This window comes from Dinoponera quadriceps, unplaced genomic scaffold (assembly GCF_001313825.1).
Source record: "Dinoponera quadriceps isolate SergipeBrazil2010 unplaced genomic scaffold, ASM131382v1 scaffold1252, whole genome shotgun sequence".
Classification (NCBI taxonomy): Eukaryota; Metazoa; Arthropoda; class Insecta; order Hymenoptera; family Formicidae; genus Dinoponera; species Dinoponera quadriceps.
In genome coordinates, this window is record NW_014555363.1 from 120,912 (window position 1) to 144,046 (window position 23,135).

The following is a 23,135-nucleotide window of genomic DNA, read 5'->3' on the forward strand; positions in this document are numbered from 1 at the left end:
CGTATCATGTGGACGGCAAAAGCGCCGTTTTATCTGAGAATCAGGCTTCATTGGTGTTTCACGCTTTTTCTACCTTTTTACGCTACATTTTATGCTCAGATATTACCCGATTAGCTGGATTTCCTTTACATGCCCTTCTCGTCGCATGACGCCCCTCCCTCCCACCTTTAATCCGACCCTCTCGTTTTCTGAACGGCGCATTAAATGATTACTTTCATTAATTAGCGCGACGTGGGAGCGACTCCGGTGCGGCGTAAGTTCGTGCTCGTTGAGCACATCGGCCGATATTAAAAAATCGTCGTTTTTACGAGAATCCCGCGAACGTCAATGTGTCAAAGCAGGGCTCGCAGCTCGTTAAACCTCATTGAACTGCGTTACACGGTTATCAGCGATAAATTACAAATAAGACGAGCAAAAGCCCGTCTCCATTAGAGATAATGTGCTTTTCGCAGAAAAGAAAACTCGCTTGCAATTGGAGATTTGAACGTTTATTAAATTATATCTTGGAAGCTTCTTTACGTATTGGCATGAAAAAATGTCTGCATCGGACGGATCTCGCTTTGCATGCATATAGAGGCAAATACATAGACAAATATAGAGAGGGACGAACATTTACAAATAAAAATACAGATAATGTTGAAGATGATATACTGAACATAGAAATAATGTATATTTCATACTCGGTAATGCACAGCTTATGGAATCCAATATTTCTTCAATGTGTTACATGTTGTTAAAAAAATGCTTTTGATCGTTTTTTCTTTCATTGAACTTTTTTTGTTAATAAACTTTTTAATGTACAATGTGCGCCTTCCGAAGGTTACTCAGAGTAATAACCTTGGTAACAAATGCGTAGGTCAAGATCATCTGTTTTTTAATATGCATAATTACCGCAAAAAAATTGAAAAAAAAAAAACTTTAATAGATAGGAAATAGGCAGACATAGAAAAAGACACATATCTACATATTTTTAAACTAATTTCTTTTAAAGAGTGTATATTTTCCATTTTGCAGAATTTAATTCTCTCTCTCTCTCTCTCTCTCTCCCTCTCTCTCTCTCTCTCTCTCTTTCGTCATTTTTTTTTTGAATGAATATTTCCGAGAAACCCAAAGATTGATGCATCATATTAAACACGTGCTATCAGAAAATTCTACACGTCGGTTATCTCTCTCTCTCTCTCTTTTAAAATCATTTAGGTCACGCCTCGATAGCGGAGCTAGGGCACTCATGATGACGAGGTATAGACTGCAAAGCACAAACGACCCTTCAGCTCGAACATTCGTCGATCCGCTCGACACGCGTGTACGAGGCAGACACATAAAATAAATAAAAAAAAGCGATATCGAAATACTAAAATCGGCTTTGCAGCAAATTCGATGGCGTTTGAGATCTAACGGATATATCGTGAACACGCTCTCGACCATAATTGCTCCGCATTGAAATTGGATATCGCGACGAGACTTGATGCCGTGTGTTTGAAACATACATCCGTACGAAACGTAACTTCTGAACCGCAACAAACGAAAGATCATGGCGATTGGTAATCCAAGCTCAAAAGCAAGTCGCAAATCGAGAGTTTGTTATTTTACTCATTTATTAAATCGAATTACTATTTCGACTTTTTACATTAACGTTATACTGATCATATTTAATATTTACATTGTATTCATTTATATCGGTTTTGATCATATTTCATATGTTAATCACATTCATTTGATTCTATGAAGGATGTTTTAGATATACACTTATTTTTTATTTATGTCTTTTAAGGGGAAATAAATTTTTCATTCGGTCAAGACGAGCTGAAGGATCGGTGAGCCGTTCAAGTGAGTGATTTATCTTCCGTGTTTTCTTTGTTCTACTTATAACACCGTTACAAGTTATCTTTTTTAAATAATGCTATCAATAATAGCGTTATTTATTTCACTAGTAATAATAATCGTAAGGCAATTACACTTTTATGATAATGGCGATAAATATAACCGTTATTTTTATTGTTATTTTGTATGCGTAGAAAATATTTTTCGCGAACTTTATTACGTATGTGAGGAGAATGGCAATTTCCAGTTATTACAATAAAAATAAAATAATAATTCGCAAAAAACGGTCCTCAAAAATTGGTGAAAAACGTGACGGAAACGTTAACGAATTATTTTTCCAAATGAATAAAGATAACAAGTTATTCTTTTCAATGAATAACAAGTAACAGTAACGAGGTTTAAAAGGAAAAAAGAAAACTTCAGAAAGAAACTTTTCCACGTTTGTGTTACATAAATCGTAGAATAATAAAAATTAATTCGAACAGTTTTCTGCTTGACATACGGAATATAACTGAAATGGATAGTCACAAACTTTAAGAGAACTTTACAAAAAGAAGTTATTTTGAGCAATTTCCGCAATTATAATACTTTTACAAAAAAGAAATGTTTTACCATAAATAAATAAATAAAACGTATACATTTTCGAAAGAACGAATATTTGAATCTTCATATTCATCTGACATTATTTATCCTTAAGATAAATGTAATATTTCTCTCAAGCTTGGATACGTGTTTTTTCTCTTTTTTTGATATTAAACCCTCTATATATAAATACAACGTGCTTCCCAATGACCCGGCCCAAATGGATTGTGCTGCGCATTCTTGGTTGAAATTTGAAACACCGGCATGGGCGTACAGGATCGCACGGCAATCATTCATCGTGAGAGAGAGCACGCGTATAATTATCCGGAAATTATGAAAAAGACCGCGCGCGCGGAGTAATTGAGAGAGCATAAAAAGCCGGAGGAATTCTTACTCGCGTTTCGCGCATCGAAGAGGAAAGAGGCGGAGCACCGTCGTTATCGAATTAAAGCGTCGCTATGCCGATATATAATTCGTCAGAAATATGCGACGCGGTATTTCGCGCAATGTGCACTTTTGCAAAGAGAAATAAATGAAAGGAAAATGCATTTGCGACGCGCACACACACATTTATGCCGCGAGCTCCAGTTACCGCGAGAGCGCCAAGATTTCCATGCACATTTCTCCCTTTTTTTTTCCATAAATATCGATCCGATCCGCACTAGACGAGCTATAAACTCCGATATTCCATGAGACGAGTGTTTGTCTTTCGGCTCGCGGTTTCTAAGTTCATTGATCGTGGCGATGGAGATTTTGAACGGCGAATCTGAGATGAAAATAATACTATATGCGAAAAGATAGATGGAGAGTGAAAGGGGGCGGTGAGAGGGGGGGGGAGAGAAAGAGAGAGAGAGAGAGAGAGAGACACAAATGGAGAGGCGGAGGAAGAGAGAAGCTTCCCCGGAATAATCTATTTATAAGTTCATCCACGACATAACTGGATCGTTCCGTCAAACGTACCAAAACGTACTCGTTTTGACAGTGAGATATGATACGACGGCACAAGTCGGTTCCGATCTGACCGAGAATATTCGCGGGCAGGTACCGATGTGACAACAGCTACGTCGAGGTCGTGGCGCTCACCGCTACGTGCCAGGCATCTTAATTAGCCGCCTTTATCGTTAATCAGCCGACACGGCGGAACAAGTGTACAAGGTAGCGTGGTAGAGGGGTACAGGTCGCCAGAGGGGAGGAGAAACATAGAGAGAGAGAGAGAGAGAGAGGGGGGAGACAAAAAGAAGGGGAAGGAAAGGCAGCGAAGAAGAGGCAGAGAAGAGAAAGCAGCACACAGGGGTGAAGCGAACGTCGCGGTGTGTGCGGACGCGGTGCAGTCAGCGAATCAGCAGAATACCGCACCTGATCAATTAAGCTGCTAATCACGCCGCAATCACTGGCCACTACCGCCACTACCCATCGGTTGTCCTCCACTATCTCGCGTACCGAGAATCCGATCGCGCGTCTTCGTCCACCGGCATCGTCATCTCCCGCCTCGTTCTCGCCCCGGATCTTTCTCTCTCTCTCTCTCTCTCTCTCTTTCTCTCTCTCTCTCTCCACCTCACAACACGGTCGTCCGGTCGGATGGACGTGAAAACCGATGAATGCCTCCGCGCCCTCAGGTCAGATGCAACGTACGAGGGAGAAGCGCGGCTGATCGAGAGGCCAGAGTCGAGATCGCAGCGGCGGGCGGAGGAGCACCGCGGTGCCGAGGGAGTTTTATGGGCTTGCGCGACCCTCGCACGACTAACCGAGGCCTGGTATCGGGGCTCGCCTGCCACCCTTGCCTCTGCCATGAAAGTTGAGGAGCGGCGCCACGAGCGCGGGCAGAAACCTACCCCTTCGCGGATTCCCTCCTCCGCCGCCACCTCGTAGAGGAGGAATACTGCGCCACGCGCGCAGGCGGCTGTATCGGGCTGGCGCAGAGCGTGAAACTTGCAGACCCGTTCAATCGCAACCACCTGAAAACCCCATCCGTGGGATTTTCGTGCGTTTCCCGGCGATTCGCAGGGAAATAATGCCAACTGTGCGCGCGAGCGGGGAACCCGCATGATATTTCACGCGTGACGTTTCTGTCCTTTCTGACACTTCTGTCAATACAGCGTTTTCTTCTTGTAATGTCTAACGCCCGGGAGAGAGAGAGAGAGAGAGAGAGAGATCCTTCAGCACGTCGCGCGTTACGCCCGTACTACTGTCAGACGCGCGAGTGTCATACGATAAATGTCAGACGTAAACGCGGCTCACTTAAGGAGTGATTTATAAACCGTTGTCGATATCGCGGCTAATAAAGTGTGATTGCGTGGGGTGTACGGCGTCGTGTTACGGCAGGTAACACACAGCCCACAGCTATATTCGCGCAACGGTCCGCGATAAATCCCTGCCAACTCGGGCGCGCCGGTAATTCTAGTCTAGTTCCAAAGAGCAGAAGTTAGCTCACGATGCGTACGACAACATCCGTTGTTTTGTACGCACGTCTCGACTCGTGATAAAATACAAACGCGTTATCCGTCTTCGAGAGATGCTTTTCAGATAACATCTTGGCAAAAATGAGGTAATTGCGGGTGCGTTATTTATCCAATTTTATTTCATTACTCCGAAGAGCACGCGTATTCACGTATTCGTTCATTTGCGTGCGTGTCGTCTTTCACCGATTGTCAATACAGAACTCGCGCGATTAATCGCATACTCAACAAACGTCTGTTCTTTCACATGTCTGCCCTGAGACCGATTTAATATATTATTCAAGTACAAATTGGTCTGTTATCGTGCCATGCTTACTCTCCTCCCGCGGGTTTTCTCGCATCACATTCCTTTTCCTCACGGCTCCTACGAGTTCTTTTTCTCGTGTCTTTCTTTGCGGGGCAACCACCTGTAACTCCTTCGAGACCAGCGTTCCAAACTGCACGCACCCCCGTCCTCGCCTAACCGCGTTTAATTCAATCGCTGTGTCATTCCACACCTTTCATGTTCGGACAGATCACCTTGCCGTGCGGTAATTCATCGCAGAACGATGCACCCATTTTTACGCCGATATTTCATCGCTTAATTGGCGGTTAATTGGCCGAATTAGAGCGATTATAAGGGCGAAGCACGAATTTGACGAGAAAACTCAGCAATTTATATCACTGCATTTTTCATGTTTATCAAAAATTAATATCTGTGAATCGTTCACTACAAAGATTGGGTGCAATTACTTTTACGATTTCCTTTTTAGCGAATTACGTAAGCATTATTTCAATGTACTATTGATTTCTGCGTCAATCCGTGAATATATATATGGAAAATATCTCTCTGCATTTCTCAATTTTACGAGACAGGAGCAACAAGCCGAAAAAAATTTATAACATGTATTTTTATAGAAGCATAAATCTCTCTGCTTTTTAACATCGAAATAATGCAAAACGCACACGAAGATATCAGTGATTAAATGAGTTATTGATCAACGAGAAACACAGGTACTCCATATTACTCGCCACCCGTAAAATAGAAAATGACATATCGACTTCTGGAAAAACAGGGAACGTGTGAACCTGGCAGGAAACGAAAAAAATATGATACGATAGCGATGATAAAATTTACAGTAAATATAAATTTATAAATAACATTCACAGGGACACCGGATATCTCCGTGATGGGATTTGCTCGACGGGTAACAAGTTGGCGTATTCGTATTATCAACCTCTCAATATCACTTTCCAACGAATGTAAACTTGTAATTTCAACTTGAGCGCAACTATTAATGTTATTTAATGTTATGCAAGATTATAATCTTAACATACGTTGCACCTAACATCCATTCGTGCGGACATCTTTTTTTGTTAGTAATCCTTTTATAAACAATGAGGAACAGCTGAAACCATTATAAAAAAAAAAAAACTTATTCAGACGTACAACATATGACAAGGTCAAAGTCATCATCGAGACGGGACTCTTTGCTTCTTTTATCCCCTACGTAGCTGTATCTTTAGTGAGAGATGAAGCCAACGACAGCAATTGCTTGCAAATGCAGATGAGTTCTTACATATTCAAGCCAAGTGCCAAACGGTACTTTCCGTAACAAAGTTTCGACATTTTATCAAGTTTTTATGCTCTAGACGTGTCCACATATAAAATGTAGAGCATTTTCTCTTCAAAATTTCCACCGTGTCTTTTTATCGATCTAATACACGATAACATATCTATGCAATATAAAACGTTTACACTGCAATAAAAAGCGAAAGATAACATTGGTGCAGTATTATTTTTTGCTTTATTTCGTCTCGTTCCTTTTTACCTTCCTCGCGTGAAGAAAAGAAGTGCCCGAGAAACGAGATACAAAGAGAACGAGATACAATGAGAACGTAATTTCAAAAGTCGTCCAGACTCTGTAATTATATTACAGTGCGCGTTTCTCATATTGCCCTATCGGTTCATCTGTAACACTTCTAAAGCATTCCTTTGAACTCAACCTTTTTAACTGCAAGTTAAACAAAGAGTGAAACTCGATTGATGTCATATATATATCATAACATTCTCTTTTAATACTATGACGTTAAAGATATTCAAACTTCAGACACAATCTCTCTCTCTCTCTCTCTGATAAAACAATCGTTATTCGCGAAAATCGTTCGCAGTACTTCCAATATTTTTCATCGTACATCCAATCCATTTTCCACATTTTCCACGATAAAAAACCAAGTCGTCGTGTATGCTTATTAACCGGTACTGATAAAAGTCGACTGATAAGCCCTCGAAGATAAAAAAAATGGATATCAGCGAGATATATGAACGAACCATCATTCTCTCTATTCTGTCCTATACCTTACAGTCTTTTTACCTTGCTATGCGTTTCCTATTTTCTCTTTTGTTCCTCTCGTTTGCGCGATCAACATTACATAGAGGCACACACATATGCGTGCGTGGGCGAGCACACACACATACACACACATATACACTTTGCGTTTCGTTCACTTTATCTGATCTCCTTTTGTGTCAACTCTCTATATCCATCCTCGATCCAGACTCTGTTCGAATCGAATCCTTCTTCGTCTACCTTCCTCTCAAGTTCTTATTTTCTCTCTCCTTTAGTACCTGCCTTTTTCCACCCTCATCTCCTTTTTTCTCCCTGATTTCTCTCCCTCTTTCTCTCTCTCTCTCTCCCTCTTTCTCTCCTTCCCTCTCCCTTCTCCCTATCCAAGAGCGTATCTGGCTAAACCCACTGGAGAGGTTCAGTCGTTGACGCGCCGTGGCACAAGCAACAACCGTGTGAATTTATTATTTTGTCCAGTTAAAAATAAATGCACGAGAAACGTCGAGAATCGGACCGATCTTTTGACGTTTGCATCCGTTTTCTCGTTATTTCCCCGCTTCTGTTTTTCGTACTCGACAGTCGAGTGAACGTTTCGAATCACGTTCGATTCAAATTAAACTTGCAATAGAAACGATGAATATTAAATTGTTTACTAATCGACGTTTCGCGAAAACTTACAAAGGATAAAAAATCGGCACGCAGATTACGTACGTTCGAGCCGGGCGGACCGTATCGTCGATATATCTACTGGACGAACGAACGCTACTGGCTGTTTCTACTGAAAACTCTTGTCTGACTACGACTGAATGTACTACTTGTAATTCTCAACAGGTCGCGCACGGATTTCCGATGTGGAATTTCACGTTCTGTCGCAAAGGTAAGGAAATATTATGTTATGATTTCTTTTTCTTTTCATCATTCTCTTTAAATTGATTCTGTATTGAACGTTTCTCTATTTTATAATTGCGTTTCAACTCTGTATATCTTTCACATTAAAATGATCCTATCTTTCGTAAATTAGAAGAAGTTTGTTTCCGTACAATGTTAACTACAGAGGGAGATTATCTTATTATTTTGTAAACTAAATTTATACGACCAATTACATAATTATTTTACATATAAATGTTGTAATTTTTTAATTTAATAATGTTCGACTTATATTAAAGCCATACGACGGTTGTATGAGGCGATGACGTGGACAAATTCGGGGTTGGTCGGTGTCGATTTATCGGGAGATCAGCCAATTCGAGAGGAGATTACGATAACAGATTGTACAGAAAAAAATTTTGCGGACGTTGCACGTTACCCGCTTATCGGATGTTTGATGTAAGCGATTGTTGACAAGAGACGCGAAGAGGTGAAACGGACGTACACACGATATGAGATTATAGGAAAGCATTTAGATATATTTTATTCTTTCTTATTTCATTTTATTTAACTCATTCCATGTTATCTCTCATGTTATGAAATTAAACAATGTTGATGTCGAAATACGTGTATTCCGTCAATCGCTTCTTTTATATCTTCATCATATTTTTATGAAAAGGCGAAATAAAAAATTTGTTGTGGTTATTTTTATTTTACCACCGCCGAACGATTTGCAATTTATGTCACGTTTAATATTTTGTGAAGATCACAAAATTTGTTTTCCGGATAAGAAAAGATTCGGCCGTCCTATTACGATATCAATGAAATAGGAAATTATACTTTTGGAAAACAACAAAATAAATTTCGTCTCTGTAGATGTTTGCTACATTTCGATTACGTTTTGCATCACGATTGATGTAGCTAATGATGGTATTGATATTTTATCTTTTTTGAAAAATCGCGATTTTCGCATTATACGAAAGGAAAACGTTGAACTGATAAAGCCTACGTTATCATGGTAAAGAAAATCACAAGCTTCTGTTTCGTACATAAAAATTGAATATATTGATTTACGGAATCTCAAAGGACAGCCGTAAACAGAGAATGCCAGGATTTGCTACATTGATATATCGCGAAACGAAACTCTGCTACACTGGTTGTACATTCTTCTCATCAATAAAAAGATATTCAATTTATTTACGACATATAGAGATATATATGTATCGAGAGATGGTTTTTCTCTGTAATCTCAACAATATTTAAACGAGCAAATTCGGCGGACGCAATACAATTTTAGACGCTGAAAGCTTTCATCTGTATAAAAAAAATTATACCTCTCTCTCACTAAAAGAAGAGTGAAAATTAAAAATAATCCCTGACGTTTCATGATATCATAAAGTAAATTGCGCGTTATAAAGAGACCAAAGAGTCGAGAATGCCTTTAAGCGAAGCAATTTTCCTCTCCGCTTCGTCGTCATGATACGACAATAAGTTGGATTTAATCTCGCAGAAAAAATGAACAGTCGTACAGCAGAAAGCTAAGCGTCCACTATGCGCATAGTAATAAGTTGTAAGTCAGGTTTTAAGTAAGAAAAACGAGTTCTTCAAATTATTGCACAAAGAGTAATTTCATTCGCGAATTTACGCAGGAGACGGTAATAGATAGTCATAACGTCCTTGTAACGATATATCGTACATAATCGGATCTGTTTATTGTTCCCGGCCTTGTTTTCTGTCCGAGAATATCCGGAAGAATATCCGGAATGCGCGCATCGTTGTGGAGACGTGATACTATTGTATAAAATAAGCACGTATATTATCGTGTACGTGATATGATAAAATTCTGTTAGACGGTAGAAAGATGAAAATTCTGGCTTCGTCACACGCGTACACCAGTTTCCCCTATTTTAATATTATACAAGTTTTAGTAAACACGTATAATTTTGAAAAATCAAAATCCCGAAATTTGAGAAGTGGGACAACATCCTGAAAGGTCACAATTCCAAAAACTGAATACTGGGATAATCTCCTAAAATACAATTTTTCCGAAATATCGAAAACATGCAATTATTCCGAAAGATCACAATCCCGAAAACTGAATACCGGGATAATCCCCTAAAATACAATTTTTCCGAAATATCGAAAACATGCAATTATTCCGAAAGGTCACAATCCCGAAAACTGAATATTGGGACAATTTTTCGAAATATTGAAGAAGTTATAACTTTGCGAAATAACTTCATTTTCTTCCAATATTTTAGAAGATTGCCTTAATATTCGGTTTTCGGGATTATGATTTTTCGGAATGTTGTTCTAGTTTTTTAATTTCGGTACTTTTTTCGGAAATATGCATGTTTTCACCTAAATCTTTCTGTATATTCTTTCGGTACATTACCTTTCGTTTGATAAACTTTTTTATCTACATTTTAATTATACAATCTTTCGTTTCTATGTATTTTCCTTACTACTATTTACTTATTCCTATTTATTAGTAGATTCACATACTTGTATTCCTAACTTATTATACTAAAAAAAAAAATGCTACGTTCAAGTAAATATTTACAATCTATTTCATAGCCACAACCACTTAGTCTTTATGTTTCTCAAAATTATATTATTCGCCTGTTTTTCATGATCACTACCTAACCGGTTTCTCCATTGTGTAATAAATATTTCCATATCGCGACAAATAGAGCATCTGTGTGAATGTGATATGTGATATAAACAGACTTTAGTTCTCCCGAGCGCCAGATGCAAATAATTGATTCCGCGCGACGGTCGTTTAATATTATGAAGAGCTTGAGTGTTTGTCTCCCGGTGAGTTATTAAGTACAATTATCGTATTAATCCGGCTGAGTGGTCGTCGCGATTTCAGACGACGGAGCATAAAATCTGCCGACAGATAATTATTTTAATAGCATTAATTGCCGTCCGCGAATTCTTTAGGATTATGCACAATGAACGGTTCGATTTTTATCGTATTCATGAATCTTAATATTGCCAGAGAGACGCTTTCGCAATAAGAAAGATAAATGATATGCCGTCGCAATTTGTTACACCGTGAAGGATGCAATATCGGAGGTAATTAGGGACTTTTCTGTAACGTATGCACATAAAGTACTAGATTTATAATGCATATATAGAAAGAGAAAGAGGGAGCATGCTATGAAATTTGAATAATTTAACGATCACATGTTGTAACCCAACGGATAATTGTAGAATTTAATTTATTCATCGATATTTCTCGCATTTATCCCGAATCAATCATCGTGCTGATTATGTGCCTCGCGTGCATTGTTTTCTCTCTTTAGACATCACAAACGGAGGATCGATTACTGGATTTAACGGCAGCGCAATACTTCCGTGTATTGTATTATTGTCGTACAGATATGAAATATCACTCGTTTTCACAATTCTGGGGTAATTTGTTCCGATAACTGACACTGTCGTTAATTAATACCGACAATCCATTAAAAGTTCCTCTCTGAAATTTACCCCTCTTCCTTTCGCTGCCCTTCTTCAATTCCTATCAACGTTTCATCGGGCAGATATAATAAGGTAGAAGGGACTGATATAGATGGTACGTGTTTCTAGAAAATTCTCTAATAAGAGGGAGACAAAAAGTTCCCGACATAAATGATATCTTGATTCTACATTGTATTGGCATCTCACTGTGTTTATCATCACTTCTGCCTCTCTCGTACATAAAATTATCATATTAAGTAATTTCTATTTTTTTTTTTCATACAATTATAAATATTATATTTTTAATGATTTTCTCTTTTTAAGTATTACTCAAATACGCACGAGGGTCAATCGGTAATTGATGAATTCCTGAATTACGAGAAAGTTCCAGCGAGAAAAATTTAAATGGTAGAATACGCAATATTCTTCTCGACGAGGGCACTGGCTCGTAAGGGATTAAAAAATCGATTCTGTCCTCCATTTTAATCCGCGTACTGTACATGGCAAGGATTTACTTGTTCTTTTTCATTATTGATTATTCTTCGCGACGCAAAGCGGCTTTTGTACAGCAGCCGTATAATTTGCAAGAACAATTTAAACTGCAAATCATTGTGCCGGAATAGAAATTTCTCGGGACGGAGTACGTGACTGTTCCGTTTTCACCCTTGTCATCGAATAATCCGAGTAAGTCGTAAATTGCTTTCCCACAACCCCACCCCGCTACAACGTGGTTGTTTACTCAGTAGCTACTCATTATTATTCAAGAATCGCAGCCCGCAATGTGACATTCGCGCCCACGTACTCGCAAAGCTTCACCTCGTAGAGGCTCTGAGAAAATCCGTGTAAATCGATAGAAGATATGCTCCCATGAATATTGTCTAGAGGACTCAGCGTGAAATTACGCTGGACTGATGAAATTACACAGAATCGTTTTCTTGATCTCCACGTGGCGAAATTAGATTTCCGTTTCGGGGGTCTTTTTTTCCGCTAGCGTCCACGAACTTGCGCGCGTAATCGATCTGGAAATGCGTCATTTCCCGAGGTAGAATCGCTAAACGCCCGTGTGTTAAATTACAATTCAATTACTGATTATATCTGCGCCACGGTGCGAAGAAAAATCCTCCATCCATCTTCCGGGCGTCTCTCATACTCTTTACCAGTTTCTAGACGGCAAGGTCGCCGTATAAATTTGAAAATTCCAAAAAGTTTCGTATGTATTGACTTTACAAATAGCTGATACATAAGTTGATCAAATATTCATAACTTGTCGTATAGACGCGGCCTTTCGTTGCATTAATTTGAAGCCAGACGAACGGGAAACTTGAAATTGTCGAAATTTTTATTCTAAATTAGTCTTGTAAATTTCGTTTCGGTTCCAACTTAAACGATTAATGAAGAAACTTGAACATATAAAATTATATAAGCTATTTTCCTATCTCTCTTAATGCTATGAGTGATCATTGCTACTTGAGTCTTAACGACTTACCTCAGGATTATTTAATATTTGATTACCTTAATATTTTTTACCTATATTTATTTTTTAATCTTAATTTCAATCAACAATGTATTAATTAATAACCTACTCAATTACAGATAGAATATAGCGGGACAGAGGAGAAAACATTAAATATTTAATATATGTTAACACTTTTATTCACAATCTTTTTGTCATTTTCTTTCATTGTTCTCGAGAATTTTAATAAGATTCGAAGATTTAAGAAAAGATATAAAAGAAAGAATTATAGAGGCAAAGATAATAATTATTTATCCAATAATGATATTTACCAATAGAGATTTAAATTTGGATTAGGTGCAATAACAAGGATAAACGGAGGTGGAAAAGGTTCAATTCAAGATAGAATATCTTAGCCCAAGGAGTATTAAAAACTTAAGAAAACAGCACTTGCGACATTTATTCTAGATTCTAAGACCGGTATTCATAATTTAGGATCATGGATCGTTAATCAACTGTCTGGGAATCAACATCTTTTGTTACATAAAATAAATATAAGTACAGATATAAGTACAGAACAAATAATAAGATTCACGAAGCAATAATCACCAAACGATAATTTATTCAATAATTACTTACTATGAATGCCGGCCTAAATTTCGACTCGAGTATTTCATCATTCCATACAATAAATAATTTGACATATCTGAAAATATTCGATGTATCACCTCCCGCGTCTCGGTATCCTGCTTTTTTGTCCTAACTTAACCTAACCTGACTACCGATCCAGCATCCTGGCTCCCGACAGCTTCGTCGTGGCATTCTGGATACTCGTGGCACTGACGCTAACATTGACATTCGCGTAAATACGATGATTTGATCGAAAAAAGCGTGTTGATTAACGCGATACAATATTCAAAAGATCAACGAAACATTCTGACATCCGAATAGTCTTACCTACTAAACCTCAAATAAGAGAGAAGTACCAACAGCGCCCAAATGACCAGCCAGATGTTCTGTGATTGGCTGGTATGATTTCTGCTTGTATAAATACTGTGGCGCGTATTATTGCCGTTCTTACAAGTAAATTTATGAGGCAATTATTATTTATTTAGCGATCATTGCCGTCGATATTCGTGCCTCAAAAATAACATCAGCATGTAACTTGTCACTTCTTATCGCAAATATCAACGGCAATGTTCGCTAACTTTACAAATTTGTCTACAAGAACAGTATTAATACGCGCCACAGTATTCAAGCGGGAATCATGCCAGCCAATCACAGAACAGCTAGTCACCTGGCCCTATCAACGCCTCTCTCCCACTCGAGGCTCTCTAGCCATATCTACACGAGTATCAATGTAGTGCCACCAGTGCTAAGAGCAAATATCCGTACTGCTGCGACGGAACGGAAACGGAGGGCAGAATGGAGGACGCAGACGGGACGCGGACAGTGATATATCGTGTATTTCCTAGATGCGCGTGAAATCATTTATTACATACGATGCTCCAATTTCAACGGACGTTTGAAGAACTGACCGAGAATAAGAAGAGATCCTGGACCGAAATTTAAGCCGCCATTCATGGTAAACCATTATTTGACAAATTATAGCTCCGTGAATCTACTCGTTAACCTCTTTTGGTATTTATTTTATACGTGAAGAAATATTGATACAATACAGCCCAATAACGGCCTATGAATACAAATTTGTAATTAATTAGTCTACTATGCCTTCAATTATACTTTCAATCATGCTCTTAATCATGCCCTATTATGCTCTTAATTATACTCTCAATCAAGGTCCAAAGTAATTTGCAACTATTATAAATATCTAATTGGTAAATATCGGTCTTAAAATTAAGAGTTAATTTCGCAAGTCTGTTGCATCTAATGATGCTTTTTAGGTCGCAAGACATTCAATCTTGAATTTATCAAACTTTTTTTCTACTTCTATTTATCTCTGTTATTATATCAAATCCCAATTTAAATCTCAGTTTTAATCTCTATTGATAAACAGTGTTATTGAGTGTATAGCTGTTATCTCTGTTTTTACAATTCCTTTTTTATCACCTATTTTGAATCTTCAAAACCCATTGAAATTTCTCGCATGAAAATGTTAAATCGTGAAAAAGAAAGTTTATCATTTTATTTATTCATATTAAATATTTAATATTTCCTTATTTTATGTACTCCATCTATAAGTAAGTGAGCCACGTAATTAATAAATTACTGAAATTATGAGCAAAGGTGAAATGCGAAGAAAATGTTGAGATAATTAAGAATATATATTAAATAATTCTCAAGTAAATTGTTTTAAAATGACTCAATATGGAGGAAACGCAGAAAGTAATTACTTGTAACATCGAAATAGGTCGGATAGTTCGTATGACGTTATCTCGAAACTCTCAAAACCATTGGTCCGTCAAGTTCGACGGAATTTGCGGAGGGTTAATGTAGAAGCAAAATTTCAACTCGCGGGCAGCTGGGAAATAAACTTGCGGTCGTGTTATTAATGGATTTTGCGAGTTTCTAATAGGACAACGTGTGTTTGATTAGTATCGCTGATGCGATTAGATTGCTACGCTTCTGCGACTATAAACTCGCTAATAGCATAGTGCATTGCGAATTTCGGCCAAAATCCTAAATTACCTTCACCGTCGACGTCGATGGTAACGGGTAACGTTGCACTATGCATATTACGTGCATATTTATGTTAACATTAAACATCTGTTAGCGTTCACGATCAACCCGGCAGGGATCAACTAACGTCCGTTTATTTAACACAAATAACTGGTTCAAGGAACCATATCGTGCCACGTAATTCCCCTTAGGAACGGTTCCATTCCCACGGGAGTCCGTTACATTTTCGAAGGTGGCTCAAAACTTGGCGGAATCAAGGAAGGCGCGGGCGTTATACGTGTCGGAAACTTTTGTGGAAATGGCGATCACGCCAACTTGATATCCTGCGAACAAAGCGAAGATGAACGGCACATTACTGTTTGCGAAATAAAACAATGAGGATTGACTTGGGTCGACCTCACAGCGTCGTTGCAATTCTTCTCGCGAACTTGTCTGAAGAAATATTAAGCTTGTCGCGGAACTTTCATCCCCGATCTCGTGTACCTTGCGCGTCACGATAACGGCACGAAATTCAAGATGTTCTTAAAACTTGATAGATATTTCATCGGCACCGTGACGTATTTTTTCTATAAATAACTTAGAACGGATTTTTTTTTATCAAAACGGAAGATTTTTGAAAATTATAGTTAGATATTTAACGGGTATTTAACGGAGTTAAATAGAACTCGTGGAAAACATACGTAATGAGGAATAATTGGCACCTCTGAGGAATCACATTTTCAATAATTGACATGGAATCCAACGGATACGTATCTGGAATTTTTCAATATTACCTTCTTTCTATATAGTTTCATACATCGAATAAAACACTCTTTTTCAGCAATTTATCTGAAGTAAATCGGATTAACTTTCAGAGATATTGACATCAGAATAAATTCTCATTATTTTTTTTGTGGCTGCGCTTTATATATCTATTAGAAACGAAAAAACGACGTTTTACAACCTCACATATTCAAGGTTTTCATTAAAGACAGATTTTCACTTCAACCTAAAAAATAATCGATATACTTCTAATCAACATGATCCAATTTTCAATCTATTGATTTTTATTTCGAAGGAGAACGATTCTACATCAATTGGGAGCGCAGTGATTTCACCTCTCCCACAGATTGTATTTCAAGTTCCTACGACTTCTAGAAGATATCAACCATTGTATCGACTGCTGCACTCTCGATTGACTCTATTTAAATGGTTCAATGACCACTTGCGGCGTTACGTTGTAACATGGAGGTATGACGTTTCTTTATCGATTTTGACGGACGTTAGATATATGGCAAATTAGCTGAAAAAGAAAGACGTATTTTTCTTATGCCTTTTGCATATTCGGAGGTTAAATGTTAAAAAAATTGCCTGGGAGAAATTCGAGAAAATTTATTGTGAACGAATATGTTTAAAACTATCTATTTTTGTCATAGGATCATATCTCAGATAGCACAAGATGTTCCACATGTGTCATTCCTAATGTGTCCGGAATGTCTTAGAGAATATCCTATGACAGGCCGAGCACATCCAATATGATGTCGAGCACATTTCGTACTATCTCGAATTAGTGACCCGCAAATGGGCCAAGGTGAGCCAAACCGTAACACCTGGGGCCATGTGTCTGAAACCCCTGATGTAGAAATACGAGGCAAAAAGCAATTTTCTTGGTGCACGTCCGCAGTATTCTCTTTATTGTCAATTCAAAGGACGATTGCGGTCAAATTTCACGATGATTTAAATCCGGGAACACCCGACACTTTTTCCTCCCGTCCTTTTATCGCATCAATAACAAGATCATCGTTATTTCTGTAAGTCGAAGCAGGAGAGTGATCTGTAAAAAGTAGAAAGTAAAAAGAAATGAATACCTCAAAAACAATTATATCTCGAGAACAATCGGTTGCTACTCCATTATTAAGACTTTAATCAAATTCTCTCTCTTCTCGTTTGAACCATACTTGATTACATACTCAATATTACAACTTTTTCCTTCTTTGCTTTCGTCGAAACTTCCATTGTGAAAATTACACGATGCAGTTATATATCTTTCATTGAAAACTCTCCAATTAGGAGTAACATTATACAAACTGTTATTTTGATGCAGAATTATTTAAGTTCCTCGTTTAAGTAGTTAAAGCTGGCTTGCGATTCGCCATCCAATTACGAAACACGGAATTGCTATAAACAAGGAGACAGGAGTTGTGAGAAGCGAGAAGATAGATACGGAGTTGCAATAGCGAGTGGAGGAAGTAATTCATTGCCCACGTGCGTTAATTACACGAGTCGCGATTCATTTGATAAACGAAGAACACAACGTCGCAATAGCGACGTAGTTCTCTCGCTTGGCCGAGAAGAGAACTTCATGTTTTCACCGTTGCCATTCAAATCTTAAGTTGCCATCTATTTCTCGACACAGATCCGCCGTGCTCATCGTTTTCACAAGTTCCACTCGCTCATCGCGTTTCTTTTTACCTGCTTTTTCTTCCTCAATTCTTCTCGTCGACGTTTCGCGACCCCGCTAACGGCTAAACAGTCATTGGAATCGATTTCACCCGCGGCTTAGCGGCAACATGATTATATCGATAATTTCTAATTGCAAATATAATTTAATTAACCACCCGATTCCCGATTATTACCCGATTATTACCCGATTCTTTCCCGTCTCTTCGTCTATTCGCTCGTACTCCTGTGATCGTCACGTGTGACATCACGGTTTGCTCGTGGGTTAATAAATTTGATTACTCACGGCACGGCTTCATCTACAAACTGTGCTCTATGGCCGATACGTTATTGCGTTTTGTCAAGCTCGGGGATAGTAGGAAATCTATTGTGGGGGATTGCGTTAAACCGCACGGATATATTTATCGTTAAACATGCGAGGAGAAGTACTTCTCCCTCTGTATTTATATAAACCCTTCCAAGCTGTTATTTATTGTATTTTTTTTAAGCCTCCTACACAGTTGAATATAATTAGACGACGTAAGGTCATTTCAAAAACAATAGACTTTTCGTAACGTTTATCGAGAATCGCCGCGGGAAACCCAGGGAAATTTAGAAAAGGTCTAAAGGTGGTAATCACAGTCGGATCTATTTCATCTCAAGTTCATCTTCAGGTGCCGCACGGATCATTTCCTTGGCTGCTAAGCATCCAAAGATGAATTTAGGACGGTCTTAAATATAAGATCTGACTATGGTCTGTACCGGTCTATGTTTGAAAAATTCGATGTATCTTACAAATGCCTCGGCATCACATCATACAGATATTCATCTAATTGGAAATATTTTCAGAACAGTGCAAATAATTTGTTATTTCTTTCACAGGTTGAACAAGAGATATCCGATCGGGAATATCACGTGTACACGCGAAGGATAATGGTTTCGTCCGCGATATTCGGCGCCGCGGCTGGCACGGGATTAGCCCTGGTGGTGGCCATGACGATCGTGGTCTATCGATACTACGCCGTGAAGCAGAAGGGAAGGTGGAGCTGGAGCAATCTAGATCGTTGGCCCGATCCACCGACCATCAGGAACAGCATCGCCGATGGTCGGCTTCATCACCACCACTGTCATACGGCACCGGCGTCACACGTGTTGGACTGCTGGAGAAAGCCTCAAAAGAGTTACTACGCCGTGCAAACCGGAGTGAGTACAATTATTAATTCGTCACTTGATTGGACAATAATTACTCATAAAAAATTGTCCCTCTTTCATTTCAAAACACGGAACTTTGTTAAATGCCTTTTTGCACGTTCACCGCAACGAGGAGAAGGTAACAGTAATTTTTTGAGAGAACATGGAGTATATACTACAAAGTAGATAATATGGAACTGAATAAGTGTTATGTGAAATATTCGATGGGGCGTCGCGCTTCGAATACTAGTGGACGACTGTTGCCTCGATGTTATTGGTTCTATTGATTCCTCAATTCCTTAATTCTAAGCTCATCTTTCTTCATTTTCGTAGATTGGACGCTTCTCTCCTTTGAGACATAGCTATTTAATATTGTTGCTTTATTTGATTTTAGTCTTATTTTAAACGTCTCTCTTGAGCCATTTTTGAAACATGTTTATTACGTAAGTCAATTCTTTTTTTTTTTTTTTCATCTCTACTATTAATACATGTGTGGTAACTAACAGAAGGGAATGAAAACGCGTCGATAAAGCATCCCGTTGACCGAAAGTCGATAAGGTGTTCTAGAATCCTGCTAGGCTTGATCCTTTGATCGCCGAAGGATAACGTTTTTACTTAATACTGTTACATCGACAGGACACGATCTATATGTGTCCGAAGGACGCTGCAATTGTCGATATTATCCTCAGTACTGTCGATATACGGGTGGAAGCGCCGACAAGGTAAAAGCAAAGACCACCAGTCCTAAGTCGCTATTCGATGCGCACCTGTCGACAACTTTTTACCTGTCGGTAAAGAAAATTTGGGAAAAATGTTCATGCATAGGAAGTGACCTGAAGTTGATTAAAGGACGATAACATTATCGATTATTTTTAATCGCCTGATATATTCATTTAGCGTTTAATGAATATTAATCTTACAATTTACAATTATCCCGTTGTTTCATATATATCTAGATATATATAAATTTGCGACGAAGTATATTATATATTTTTGTGAAAGTGCGTCTGCGCGTTTATCATCCATTCTGATTATAGGCACAATTTACCGACCGGAGGTTATCAAGCAGCGAAATCAAGCTGACAGTCTTTGCTCTTATCTTGTCAGGGGAGGAGGGTTGTTTAATTGAAATTATGTTGATAAAAATGAATGTCACACATAATAATAGCACATTTGTTCGATTATTATTGTCACGGACATCTTTTGATTTTCGAATCTTTTGACAAATTTGTAATTGCTTTTACATAACGCGAAATGAATTTCACGTGCTTCACTATATCGAAGCAAAGAGATAACAAATTACATTTTTTTTTAATTATAAATACAAGTGAAAGCAATTTTCAACGTTTGTTCAGGATACTATTGGAAGTGAAATTGTATTCGTAATTCGAAATTTAATTCCGGCAAGCTTGATGTTTATACGCGAAGGGATCAAGTACACATTCGAATTTATTAATCGAATGGATTTTATTTAGTAATCGTACGCTTGTTCAGAGAAACTCGATATTCTCTGAAAAACGGGAGTTTGATTTCAAATTGTTATTATGCATGATATTTGTTTCCGTTGAGTATACATTGCACGTGAGGAAGCAATCTTCTTATATACGTAAACACGAAGTAAACAAATCGATGTAATGTCGAAGGTTAACTCGATTGATGCGACCCTTATTTTTTCGGTCCACTTTTCGGAGCACGAACCGCGACGAGAGGTCAAACGAATGCAATTATGCATTACACGCGTTTGCGCGCGCTCGCGAGAGTTTGTCTCTGAGCGGAATAAAATTCTTATTCCTTGCAAATGCAGACGACGCTGTTAATTAAATGGAAATGTGATTAAATAAGTTTATGCGTTTATTATCCCGGTTATCGTGTTTCCGCGCATTATCATGAAGAGCTCTCCGTTCTGAACGAGAATATAGAATCTGAATTTTGGATCGATACGGACGGTGCTTGTAATCGCCACGGATTTCGCCACGTTTTCATAGATACAGCTCGCGCGAAGTGCACCACGACACGACGGTATTTTTATCTAAACCCGAGTTACTCTTTGATCTCTTTTAACGCTCTTGTTGATACTAATATTTGTAATTTATTCGCAAAACTCTGTTACGAGCTTCAAACGAACGATTCGAAATTAAAGACTCCGCGTTAGCTAACATACGTCTATTTTCTAGATTAATAAATAATCAGCCGAATATTCAACGACTTTTTCTCGTTTTAAGTGTTGAACAATCTGGGAGAATATGAAAAATAGATCCAACCTCTTTTCAAAGTTAGATTTTGTGCGAACAATTTAGTGCGACGACGATCTCGTATTTTTGTGAAACTTTGTCAAACCCAAGTTTACGCGGCGACAAAGATTAAGTTTAGATTAATTTTCCCGAGGTTCCTCAGCGAACGACTAAGATCACTCAAACTCTCAATGAATATTTTATCACATTTTTCACAACGTAGCGCAACACTCGTGTATAAATCATTCCATGTATATATATCCCGGCTTCTTGAACAGGTCAATCTGTGAGATAGTGCACTCCCTCATTTTATGCAAAGTGCATCGAAGACATATTGTAATTAGGTTAATGTACCGTATATTGCGAGGTTATTCTTAACGCAAAATTTCCCTCGGAGACTCTTAGACATTCTTCAATTTAGATATCGCCATCGTTATGCGCGAGCAATCAGCGTTTCAGGACATTTCCGATAAATTGTCGTACATGCATTATGCAAGTACATAGCTTCTTTCATTCTCGTAATTTTATTGAATCGGCTTGAATCGAATTGAAAGTAAAGAAGAGATAAGAAGGAAGAAAAGATAATACGAATTTGCCATCAAGATCTTCTTTCACCCTCATTATAAGAAAGGTAGCGTAAGATAAAAATGATTCTATCGTATGGAATCGATACAGCGGTTTGCATGCTCTATACCTGTCGTCACGATTGCGAAGAAGATATGAAATGTATCAAGAGAGAGAGAGAGAGAGAGAGAGCGCAACAAACAACAGGTATTTTTCAATTTTATCAAGCGTTGTACGATAATACGCAATGTAGATCGTCCTCGTATTACGTCCCAAATCCCTATGGTATGTGCGGAATAGGACATTTCCGCGGTTAAAGAGCGGCTGTAGAATGCGGCGCGCAGAGAATCGCTTGGTTCCCCTGAGTCGTAACTTTACGGATCAAATTAAAAAAAACGTCGGTTATTTTCATGTTTTTCCCCTCTCTCTCCGGAGAAGACGAGTCCGATGCAGACTGGTCTGGATAGTGTTTAGACGCGAATAGTTAAACGAATAGTTTCGCGGGATAATTATTTACAATTTCTGAGGATTATATAAGCTCGAATTTCCACTGTGTGGAGTGGAAGCTTTAGAAGCCACGTAACTGTTTACTCCCGGACGAATCGAACGCAGTCGATGACGCAAAAGAGAATTCCTGTTTTTTCTTTTTTTTTTTTTTTCCCCCTAGACGAATTTATAATCAAGACAAAAGAATGAACGGCTTTTCGGCATCTTACAGATCGTGTCAAAAATGTTCCCTCTCCGTGACATTTGAACAACATTCTCGCGAATATTCGGAAACGGAGCAACGCGCCGCAGAGGTCGCAATTATTTTAAGTATCCGCCGCGTAACAATGTAGTCAGCCAACAAATGGAAGAAGCGAACAGGATCTTACCATTGACGCACGAATTCTCATCGTGATCGTGAAATAAATCTTCCGATCCATAAAACAAACCTCTTCTCAATTACGCGCGCGTGTGCGTCACTACGTCGCGACTATCACACACCTACGCGCGTGCGAACCGATTAATAATTAATTAACAATCCACTTGAACGTGAGTTATTCAACCGACGTTGACGGGTAGAATCATATAAGTATCCACCGAGATATGAAAGTGCCACCGATCCCCCCCCAACCCC

The 23,135-nt window shown here is 38.5% G+C and overlaps 2 protein-coding genes across 2 annotated transcripts in view; one reads left to right on the top strand and one right to left on the bottom strand.

Annotated features, from left to right (window-relative positions):
• Positions 1-4,125, bottom strand: part of LOC106744029 — a 41,622-nt gene extending 37,497 nt beyond the window's left edge. Inside the window, exon 1 of the mRNA XM_014618425.1 lies at positions 3,760-4,125. The gene's annotated coding sequence lies outside the window, so the exon portion shown is untranslated. The remainder of the gene's footprint in view (positions 1-3,759) is intronic.
• A 10,271-nt stretch (positions 4,126-14,396) lies between these two features.
• Positions 14,397-23,135, top strand: part of LOC106744036 (synaptotagmin-6) — a 28,783-nt gene continuing 20,044 nt past the window's right edge. The window contains exons 1-2 of the mRNA XM_014618435.1: positions 14,397-14,556; positions 18,912-19,232. Coding sequence (XP_014473921.1) covers positions 14,554-14,556; positions 18,912-19,232 — 324 coding nt within the window. The 5' untranslated portion in view covers positions 14,397-14,553. The remainder of the gene's footprint in view (positions 14,557-18,911; positions 19,233-23,135) is intronic.